Here is a 12,390-nt window from a genome sequence, read left to right on the forward strand (position 1 = left end):
GTTTGTAGGTGGAATGTTACACTCAAAGATCATTTGTTAAAGTGTTTCAACTGGCTTGCCCGGGCTGTAACTTGGTCAGTTGGGATTTCACCATGAGAAGGCAATGTGTGGCATCCACAACCCATGTCTGTAGTGCAAAGCTCTTGGATGATTGATATATTCCTTTATTTTGGTTCATGCAGGAACAGTCCTTTGAAATACCTTGTTGTTTTTAAATTAATACCTTTATCGTCAATGACTTGATGAAATTAAATGCTTAATATTTGTATACCAGATGCCTTCAGACCAGTGTAATGGTCATGGTATGTTCTTCCAATAGACTTAGATTCTAGTGAGAGGTTACAAAATCCTTAGGTCTGCCTGCCAAGAGGTCTCATGTAATATATTTTTGCTGGGACTTTTTTTTGTGTTCCCTCATATTTGAATGGAGTTTTGCACATACCAAGAATTTCGAGGAAACATGATAAGCTTCAATCATGTAATTGTCGTATAAGATTTTTTTTTTGTTCTAAATTTTTATCAGCGATAAATTCAAAGAAATTTTAAGGAATATTTAAATGCAGTCTGAGTCATAGCATGAGCTTGTTTGGTGATGTCATGTGATATTTCAAAAACTGTTGGCTCTAACTTTACCGGTTCTTCAATGTCATGTAGGATTTACCATAGTACCATTCTTTTTCAGGTTAACTTCCTATAAATCAAGCTGGTTCAAAGGAAATAAGTATTTTTATAGTGTTGATTCTTTAATAGATGTTCTTTCATACCATACATAAAGATAATATTGTTTTTGTGAAAGTCATTTCACATAATTCATTGGTCGAAATTTAACAAAAACCAAATGTGTTCAGGAAACTGAAGAAACTCTATTAATTAATCCTCTCTTTATTAAATCCCAAAAAGAAATGGAAAACCTGGATTAAAGTTACACGTGGAGCAAAGAAATGCAGGAAAATAAATGTAGACAATAGTGTATAAATACCAACACATCACAACATCAATACATATCTATTGTGCATCTAATACTGAATAACATTTACAAGCAAACATACGTTTTCCCCTGGGGGGTTGGGGGAATTCCCATGAATTTTGATCCAACTGCACATATTGCTGTGGTCACTCTTGTTCATGTATATATGACAGTCTCAAGTACTACCTTCTCTTTGTAACTAAACTAACGCTCAAATGGCAGATTATTTGTTAAATACCTGTAGCATATTGTACCAAAATGTCATTTAAAATCAGTATATACCTGATGAATGTAAAATTATTGCACAAAACAACTATCAAATCATAGTACACTTTTCAGTTAAAGTCTAAGGGATGACACTGTTACATATACTTTTTATATATACATGCTATGTTTAATTATAACAGTTGCAAAATTACCCTAGGGTTTTAGCTAAAGATTTAGAGAAGTGTTCTGCAGCCTGTCCTTTTTGGAAGCAACCCCTTTCCTCATGGAGACCGCAGCATGTGCACCCTCTCTTCTTCATAGAATTATATGCATAAAATTATCAAATATTTCTTATGTTTTGATTAAAACAGGCAATGGAAACCTAAGAATACTAAATTTTAATAGCATATTTCCTATCATATTTGTGAAATTGTTCATATTCTTCAACACCTGTGCCCATTTTCTCCTGTTGCACCCTATCACTTTTCAGCAGCACCCTGTCCTTTTAAACATTCAGCTAAAACCCTATGGACATTGACCTGGATTTCAATAGACGATCATTTTGAACAATTTATATATATGTCAATAATCACAGTCAAACATTTTGGGTGGAAACATTCTAATTTTAGAATCATGTTTATGGGAAAATGCATAACAGACAGACCACAGGTAAAGGTAGCATGCATAAAAAAATTGTAATAAAGAACAAAACAATCTGTGAAAGCGTTGATGTTAATAATACAAAAAAAATGCAGTTTGCTCAAATCTATGTATACATACAAAATTGTTCTTTGCTTAAAACAAAAAACGGGTTCTGATGCTGCAAAACTTTTTGAGACATTAAGTTTGCTACCGCCATGCAGTCACTCTCTGCCAATCTTAATCATAAAGAATTTACTTCAAGTCCTTTTACTATTACTAAAATTTAAACATTTATGATCCACTTTAGTAAGGTTTCTAAAAAAAATCATACAAAATCTGTATGCAAAATTATCCTGTTTTAATTTTGCATTCCAGTAATGCACCAGTCAATTGTAACCAAGGTCTGGAGAATAGTGGGAACTTTGACTTTTGGTCAAGCCAATCCCAGGTAAAATTCCCATCCTGTGGGGACAAGCTGCTGGTAAAATCCCCCCGCACCCCAGGGACATCCTAGGTAAGGCATATTATAGTGTACATTTTTAAAGCATATGCGCATATCTTATGAGATCACGTAAAACGCATACAAAAGAATGGATTTTTCCCGGAACAAAGCCACAGCGCATATCCCACAATTCGGCATGAAAACAAAACCACCGCATTCATTCAGCCACCTTGAAGGTAAAAACACATTCCCATTTCCCCAGCTGTCCCTGGACATGGCGCCTTGGTTATAACTGACTGGTGCATAAACAAATCGCCAAAAAAGGTCAATTTTACTTTAGTTTCATATAATTTAATGGACTTTGACCTGGTTGAACAGGGAACACATCAACCTTTGATTCTAAAATCACTCGATATGTAATGAACCAACATACAACAGACACAACGGCAGCAGCTATTTTTTGAGTCATAGTGTGGAATCTGTACACAACTGACGTTACAAGCATGATTTCACAGAAGAGAGTCCATAGGGCAAGAAGCACAATAATTATCTTGATAACAGGAGTCAGATTTCTGTAAAATATCCTTGCTTGGGATATCTGCAGTTCACTAAGGTTCTTCTTAGAAGGTAGATCTTCTTCCTTCAACATAGCACCAAGCTTAGTCCAGTTCTTGAAGCTTTTTACTTCTTCTGATATCGTCAGCAGGTTGTGTATCAATAAAAATACGTGCCCCGAAATGTCAAACCCTAGCCAGGATCTTCCAGCTTTCAAGCAGTCATATTTTTTCTTATGGCTTGACAAGGAACAAACACCAACCACTTTATCAATGTAGCTGAATGTGTTTGTCATAGCATACCACCAAAAGGTTGTTATAACTAGTCTAGTCAAATGTTTCCTGATCACAGGTTTCCAGTTTCCGCTGTAAGTTACAAAACAAGTCAAAAATATGTATCCAGTGAGTAGCAGAAATGTCCATCCGAAACCAAAATGTACGAAGAATTGGTTTAAAAGGTTCTTCTTATCCGAAAAGTAGGTTTTTGGGAGAGAAATTATGTCCGAAAACACTGATCCGATTAATACACCACCGAGGTAAATTCCAATTTTCACCTCTGTGTCTATGTGTAAGATTTTCTTACACAGAGAAATTATCAGTATCGAAATGAAATGACCAACATGCGTTGGCTCCGGAAGCGGTTTCTTTCTAGATTTTCTGCTAGTATCATTTTTTGCGAAATTTCTTTGCTTACTTGCACTGCGTGTCTCCATTTTGAGTTCTAACAAGGAATGGGTTACAGAACACTAAATTTGAACGGTCGGTGGAATTACCGAATACCGAAATCCTGGTAAATACCGAAATCCCCTTTCATTTTCATAAGTATTTATCGTCTTCTTTTATACGCCCGGATTTAATACTTTATTATGTTCGTGTGTTGTATGCCGTAATTGTTAGAGGTTGGAGACGGGTGGAGAAGTCGGAGGAGGGGTGGGGGTGATGGTCGTGGTGACTTAAACCGGGCACCCCCTTTCATTTACATAAGTTCATACAAAAGAAGAGTATACTAGAAGGTAATTGTTGGAGGTTGGAGAGGGGTGGAGAAGTCGGAGGAGGGGTGGGGTGGGGTCGTGGTGACTAAAACCCGGGACCCCCTTTCATTTACATAAGTATGTATCGTTTTCTTTTATACGCCCGGATTTAATACTTTATTGTGTTCGAATGTCGTATGCCGTAATTGTTGGAGGTTGGAGAGGGGTGGAGAAGTCGGAGGAGGGTTGGGGGTGGGGTCGTGGTGACTAAAACCCGGGACCCCCTTTCATTTACATAAGTTCATACAAAAGAAGAGTATGCGACGAGGTTCGTACGCCGGGGCTTCAAAACTGCATTGTGTTTATGGCTTGTATATGCCGTAGTTGTTCGTGGTTGGAGAGGGCAGTGGGAGTCAAATGAGGTGGTGGGGGCGAAAACCTGGAACCCCCTTTCATTTTCAAAAGTACCTACAATAGAGTATGCGACTTGGTTTGTATGTCGGGGTGATCTAATTCATTGTGTTCATCGCTTGTATGCCACACATAGTCGTATGTGGTGGGGGTAGTAAAACCCGACACCCTTTTTATGTTCATAAGTAAATACAAGCGTATGCGAGGTGGTTTGTACGCCGGGATTAATTACTTCATTGTGTCATCGCTTGTATGCCGTAGTTGGTTGAAGTTTGAGAGGGGAAGGGGAGTCGGTGGTGGGGGTTGGGGTGACTTAAACGTAATCAAAATCACTGAAGTATGATAACATGATTTTTTCATTCAATTTCTTTTATGAAAATTGTACTGTATTGGACGACACCGCACGGTACTGCACAACAAGACACTCAAATGTGAGATCTGATAAGACAGCAGACGGAAATAAAGATAAAGAGCAATACATAGAAGCTGTGTACTTTACACGGGCTGGAGTTATTTTGTTATCGTAGATATTGATATTTAATGTTTTAACTTCAAACTAGTTGTTCAATATCACATTATATTTTTTATTGATTTTCTTATTTTTAGTATGTCGTACATTGATTTTTTAATAGCTGTCTTATTTTTTTTATTGATATTGCTTGTAATTAGTTATCAGTTTATATCGTTGAAAGCGCCTTTGAACGTGTATATATAAAAATGGTGCTATATAAGTTAATCAATAAAAATACTAATTGTGTATTGTGAACAAGTTGTGTGTCGAGAAAGGTGAATAATTGGTATCAAGCGGGAGTTGATTATACAATTGTCCTTATATGTATCATAACGATTTGTATGTGTCTCAACAGTTTTGTGGGATCGCTTGCTATGTTTCATTGCACAATCTCGTGAAGAGAGAAATGCAAATAATACAATTTCACTTAAATACCATCACTGCACCTAAAAACGAATCATCAACATCATTTTAACATTGGTCATGATAGGAAAGTGATCTTAAGGAATAAAGGCATAATATAAGATTTTATATCATAAACATACCATTTAAATACATACATGTAATACTCGTCTCAATATCGATATGGACATATCATTGTGAGATATTGGTCCATGTCTGTTACCTATCAGTAATGACACTCCGCTGTGACAGATTCTTATCGTGCGGTCAGTACTTGGAACCATGCTGTCACTGATGACTATAATACGATGTGTATTGAACCCCAATGGCGTTCTGGTTTCAAACGGAAAGCTCCTGTGAACCAGAAATTAAATCTTGTATTTACACGAAGGTAACAAGTAAGAGTACGCGGTGTATGAAAGAAACATCTGAAGTCTGAATGTTTATTTCTTAGTGCAATGTAGTTCAAGAGTACATGGCACGTCAGTGTTTATGATATTAAAGAAATTTAATATAATACACCACTGAGGGCCATATGACATAATAAGGACCGGCCAGTCACCCAACGAATATGTATATGGACCGAGGCGTAAGCCGAGGTCTGTTCACCTTCGGGGGCTGAGAAGGCGGTTGTTATAATGCCATGATAATGTCCCGACGTGGTGTATTATATAAAAGAGGATGATCTTAAGCGAAGTGATATTGACCATACGAGAGCGTTCAGTTATGGCATGATGAATGTAGACTTGAATTGGACCAAAGATTTGTATTATATGTCTTTATTTTTTCTAATTTAGATGGGAAACAGATTTTTCATTCACCGTGCCATATCCAGGCCACACCACGAGGAGGCGCTCTGATCATGGTCCATCCCCCACCATTTGGCTGATTGAAAATAACCTCCCTCCCTTATTGATTTTCATTTCGTATTATTTTAAGACGGACTGCTTATGCAGTGTTAAAAATATTCATCACTTAATCCCGAAAGAAATCGATACTTTATTTTGAAATAATCATCCTATTCTGCGAAACCAGTTTGGTTGCCAAAACATTTACGGGAATGACCGTAAAGTGATATGTTCGAATTGAGGTAATTAACAACCGTCTTGCCACCATGACAGTACTCGTGTAAAGCATGTATAATAATTGCAGTTAAATACCCATATGAAATCCTGAACATTCAGTGTATATACAAAATAAATAAAACATATGTACAAGATGTAAAACTTAGTTGACAAAACAGTTGTATAATGACTGTCAATTATCAATCAAAGTGTCACGTAACAGAGTTACGTATAGAATGTGACGTAATACGTTATATTTAAGATATAATTAAGATTTAATTAAATGGATATGTGTCTGCATACTGTATGTTTAGTAATGTAGGGCATATTTGATTGTCATTTGAATATGAAAATGGTTGACAGCCGACCTGGTACAAATGTACAAAATGGTCATGTTAATTACAAAAACGTGTATTCCTTGGGTTGTAAAGCTGTCTTATTCAGACCACAAATTAGTATAAGAGAGATGATTTTGGATGTAGAGGGGGGGGGGGGGGGTAGGCAAGGCAAGGAACGCGGCCTTGGGTCCTTAATGGACGGCAGTTAGGATGCGGGATTACCTTAAATGTCATGCTGTACTTAGACTTGATTATTATACTTAGAAAGAACTGGAACAATAAAGAACTGACATTCAAACGGTTGTTGTTTAATAACTTAAAGACTTCCAACAAGTTAAGTGAACAGTAGCATTACGCGACAAAAGCATACAAAGAACCCATGGCTAGAAACATAGGTATAATGGAGTGACATTGTTGTCAGTACTATTGAATGCGAGTCACGTCAATGCATATATGTCTCAGCTTTACCTAAAGGGTGACAAAGACTGTAAACATAAATACCTTTTTTTCATTTACAGTTGTTACTTGCTTACCTCAAAAGTCTCGAAAGCGAAACGCAATGAAAATATGCCTGTAACATGTCATGTTGTCGAACAAGTTCGAACTCCATTCCACTGTTCATAAACTTTATTTATTTATTGTGGATGCAATATGGAGACATATTTTATCATAAAGCGATGATTATGGAATAATCCATGCCAGTAAATGTAGTCGACATCAGCTAACCGTATTTATTGCTAGTCGTTTACAAATGGTGTTCGTCGACAAAATGGTTTATCAATTTGGAAAGTGAGGTATTGCACTTGCGACGTGAGTTGCGCTGAAAGGCCACCTCAGTGTGACTGAAGTTTCCCTACAATGGGATTCACGGCGGGTCTCTGCAACAACAAACATTCGGAACTCCTCGGCCATTTTTTCAAAAACAACCTCGGATGTATGCCGGTACATCTGTTGAAGTAGTCCGTATTTTTTTTTAATAAAATCATTAATTAAATGTAGTGTTTAAGAGTTGTATTCATTGCTCTCAGTTTAAATTGATTGCCAGTGAAGTGTATTATTGCAAACATAATTACGATTCCCAAGAGTTAAGTCATAAATTTTAACTACTAAATAAGATTACTACGCGATCTATTTGCAGCGGACTTAAACGTACCACTTTTTAAGTGTGTAAACCGTCCATATACATCCGAGGTTGTTTTTGAAAAAATGGCCGAGGAGTTCCGAATGCAACAACAAACTCACGCGCTTAAAAGAGACTTTAATGAGCCAATTTTAAATTCCACATTCGCTTTCAACTTTTCCCCAAATATTCGTCGCCTTCCTTTAAAAAGCAAATGCGTACAACGCTTTTCTTCAAATCTATTTCCTAGATATATATTAAACTATTAATATACCAAGAGCAATACGAATAACATTGATAAAACATACAAATATATAAATAGTAAACACTGACGTGCAATGTACTATTGAACTGCATTGCATTAAGAAATACATATTCAGACTTCAGATGTTTCTTCCATACACCGCATACTCTTACTTGTTACCTTTGTGTAAATACAATATTTAATTTTTGGTTCACAGGAGCATCCCGTTTTGAACCAGAACGCCATTGTGGTTCAATACACATCGTATTATACTCGGTAGTCATCAGTGACAGCATGGTTCCAAATACTGACCGCACGATAAGAATCTGTCACAGCGGAGTGTCATTACTGATAGGTAACAGACATGGACCAATATCTCACAATGACATGTCCATATCGATATTGAGACGAGTATTACATGTATGTATTTAAATGGTATGCTTTATGATATAAAATCTTATATTATGCCTTTATTCATTAAGTACACTTTCCTATCATGACCAATGTTAAAATGATGTTGATGATTCGTATTTACGTGCAGTGATGGTATTTAAGTGAAATTTTATTATTTGCATTTCTTACTTCACGAGATTGTGCAATGAAACATACCAAGCGATTCCACATAACAGTTGAGACACATTAAATCGTTATGATACACATAAGGACAATTGTATAATCAACTCCCGCTTGATACCAATTATTCACCTTTCTCGACACACAACTTGTTCACAATACACATTTATTATTTTTATTGGTTAACTTTATATAGCACCCTTTCGATACACACGTTCAAGGGCGCTTTACAACGAAATAAACGTATAACGTATACAGGCAATATCAATAAAAATAAGACACCTTTTAAACAATCAATATACGACATATTAAAAATACGAAAAGCAATCAAACAAATATAAAATGTGATATTGAACTAGTCGTTAAAACATTAACATATATGAAATTGAAAGGACTTCCCGGGATTTAGCCCTCCATTCGTCCGACTTCCACACCTCTCTCCACCCACTAACAACTTTGGCATACAGGTCACGACCAAAATGAAGTATTAAATATCGGCGTACACACCCTCGCATACTCTTTTGTATGTAAGGTACGACCCCTACCCTCCTTTACCTCTACACTTTGAAATGAGGTATGTGAAAATAGTATTTGAGACTTCTTCATAGCCACCCCCAATTCCTCCGACTTCCCCACGCATCTCAAACCACCAACAACTACGGCACACAAACCACCTCGCAGACTATATTGTATGTAAAGTATGATCCCTACCATCCATTACCTCCACACTTTGAAATGAAGTATTGGAAAGTAGAATTTGAGACTTCTTCGTAGCCACCACCCCCTCCCCTGACTCCCACACCATTCTCCAACCAACCTCAACCACGACAAACAACCAACTTAAACACAATACAGTTTTAAACCATACTGCATACTCTTTTGTATGTACATAGAAATATGAATGGGGTTCCCGGGCTTTAATCACTCCCTGCCCCACCCCCAACTACTCCGACCCCCCCCCCCACCCTTCTCCAACCACCAAGAAATACAGCATACAAACAACTAAAACACAATGCAGTTTTGAAGCCCCGGCGTACGAACCTCCTCGCATACTCTTCTTTTGTATGAACTTATGTAAATGAAAGGGGGTCCCGGGTTTTAGTCACCACGACCCCCACCCCCATCCCTCCTCCGACTTCTCCACCCCTCTCCAATTTCCAACAATTACGGCATACGACATTCGAACACAATAAAGTATTAAATCCGGGCGTATAAAAGAAAACGATACATACTTATGAAAATGAAAGGGGATTTCGGTATTTACCAGGATTTCGGTATTCGGTAATTCCACCGATCCAAATTTGAACGTATCTGTTAACAAGACAGCGCCTAAATCCTAGATACTGTTCTCAGAATGGATAGCCCATCTTAAAACGGCATATCTAACATAACTTATAAACATGTTCCATAATTTGTTTTAGCAAGAAATACAAATTTCCACGGTTTAACCGAGAATAACAGCACATGGTGATACGTAAATCCCAACTTCAAAACAAAGCAAAGAAGAATTGGCTGTGGAACAAATTCAAAACAAATATATACCAAAAAACTTATAAGTCAGCCGGCTTTTTAGAGCAGAAATAAAACACATTTGCAACATTATTTAAAATGCCTAGAATAAAATACAATAAAATAGCACCAAATCACTCTTAAAATACATAGTATCAAGACGTCAAGATCACACTGTAGTTCAACCACTCAAGAAAAAGGGGTCAGTAAAGAAATGGCAATAATTAAAGACATAGCTCAAATCCTCGTCAACCAGTTTAAATCCGTCTTTAGTGGTTCGGGTAACGACAACTCACTTTAAAGAACCACCAAAGAAGCTTAGTAGCAAAATATCGCTCCTACATATAACCACCAAGTCATCGCTAAACTTTAAACACTAGCATACATTCATAACTGGACCCAAGAAAAAAAATCACGTATCGTCTTCAAGACCTGCTAAAAAAAACGCGCTCCGTCGCTAGGCCACCGCTTCCAGAATTCAATGGTTACCGGAAAATTACCATCTGACTGGCGGACTGCAAATGTCTCACCGGTGTCCAAGAAAGACGACTTCACTTAGCCGAAAACTTCCGACCGGTTCTCTTACCTGTATTTCCTGTAAACTACACCAGTGAACATATGTTATCTGCAAACATATACTATATATATAATCTCGAACATAGGACTGGAAAACAAAATTCCAACTCATTACTTAACCACGGCTTTCGATTGGGCTTTTTGTGAATCTTTTTATGCGAATCACAACAACTAACTACAACCTACGACCTATTAAAACATTGCGACGTTGGAGCCAAAATAAACATGATGATGCTTGACTTTTTAAAGGCGTTCGACACCATAGCACATAACATTCTACTCCAGTACATAATGATCGAAAACCTATGGCTTCGGCGGCAACATCAACGATTGGTTTCGTGACTCCATAACCAACAGAAACATGCATGTTGTAGTCGAGGGCGATACATCAGAACCAGCCAACGTACGTCGTGAACATATCCAACAACAATATATATGCAAAAAGCTACAGAAACATGCTCAGTAGCAAAACGTAGCAAAAAGTTTAAACATAAACCCGGTTTAGTGGCAATGGGCAACGCCAAAGACATAGAACACAAATTCACAAACAAGAAACAGATGCCCTGAAAGAACTCCAGAGATAGGCCTTTAAGTGGGATATGCGGTTCAATGCAAAAATGTGCTATGTGGTGAGCATCAACCAAAAGTCAAATAATTTCTTCCGACTCGACAGTCAAATCCTGAAACAAAAAAACAACAAAAACATACCTAGGCGTAACTCTTAAACCTCAATTTTAATTCTTATAATACCAATATTACCAAGAAACCCAAATCAACCTTAGGGCCTCTTAAACGCAGCTTGAAACACTGCCCGGAATCAGCCAGGAAAGCCGCGTATCTTACCTTAATAAAATCAACTCTAGCATCGTGGTTTAGGACCTTAATCTAACGTTCGGTGCGGTTTATCATCTCTGACTTATGATTCATCCAGGGACCAGTGATGTATCACTAGAATTCCCCAAGAACCTTGAATAAACCCCTCTGCAGGACCAAATGAAAAACACAACACTCGCCTTCTCTTCAAATTGGCCAAGGGGCTGGTGCCAGCTTTACTAAGTCATGACTTTCTAATCCCAAATCATGGAATTAGAAGTTAAAACCCGAAATCATTTGCAAATTGTGAAACAACAAATATAGTGTAAAATCAGCATCTATGAATTCAAGGTGATATCGATTTAAAACCATCCAATGTTAAACTGCCATATAATTTTATTGAACAGGGTTGTTTTCAACCCTGTTCAGTGTAGCCACAAGCCCGACACTCACAACTTAAAATTCCTATTAATAGTAACAAATGTCGCCTGCCGATTTACCACCAAAAATATAGTTTGAGAAAGTGCAGACTATATAAATTGCAAACTAGGTTTCCAAAACCGAGGTAGATTTGACAAAGCAAGAAGCAATCATTTACGCAATATCTATTTAAATCATTCACTCTGCCACATAGCAGCACCTTATTAAATATTAATACACACATGATCGTGAAATCATAATGGAGAAAACCCGTATAAAACCCTGTTCATGCAGCGCTATCAGCGCTTTGATAATACATGTAACTCTTTCTTTCCTAAAACAATAATTGAGTGGATTAGTATAACACACAATAATGTGTGTGCAGGGACAGTTGCGGGCTTCAGAACAGCCTTCCTTCATCGAGATTAGCATATTACCATAGCTCTCCCAACTGGGCGTATGCCTATACAGTGTATTTATTAGTCGGCGAGAAGGGCGCCGACTATATTTGATATTACTTTAGAAATATTCCAACTTAGGGACTAGTTCATAAATTGCAGAACAATGCTTTCAATAGTTTCCACGTTGCATGATAAAATATGAAGTTTAGTTTGTTTTAAAAAACT

The 12,390-nt window shown here is 37.2% G+C and overlaps 1 protein-coding gene across 1 annotated transcript; it reads right to left on the bottom strand.

Annotated features, from left to right (window-relative positions):
- Positions 1-866: 866 nt before the first annotated feature.
- LOC128243382 (acyl-coenzyme A diphosphatase FITM2-like) lies at positions 867-3,525 on the bottom strand. Its single transcript, XM_052961134.1, has one exon. The coding sequence runs from the start codon at positions 3,523-3,525 to the stop codon at positions 2,590-2,592; it is 936 nt and encodes a 311-aa protein (XP_052817094.1). The 3' UTR covers positions 867-2,589.
- Between the last annotated feature and the right edge of the window lie 8,865 nt (positions 3,526-12,390).

The sequence above is a fragment of the Mya arenaria genome, chromosome 8 (genome assembly GCF_026914265.1).
Source record: "Mya arenaria isolate MELC-2E11 chromosome 8, ASM2691426v1".
NCBI lineage: Eukaryota > Metazoa > Mollusca > Bivalvia > Myida > Myidae > Mya > Mya arenaria.

Bases quoted from the DNA above. Each gene is read 5' to 3' on its own strand.
- LOC128243382 (XM_052961134.1), bottom strand. From the start codon at position 3,525: ATGGAGACACGCAGTGCAAGTAAGCAAAGAAATTTCGCAAAAAATGAT.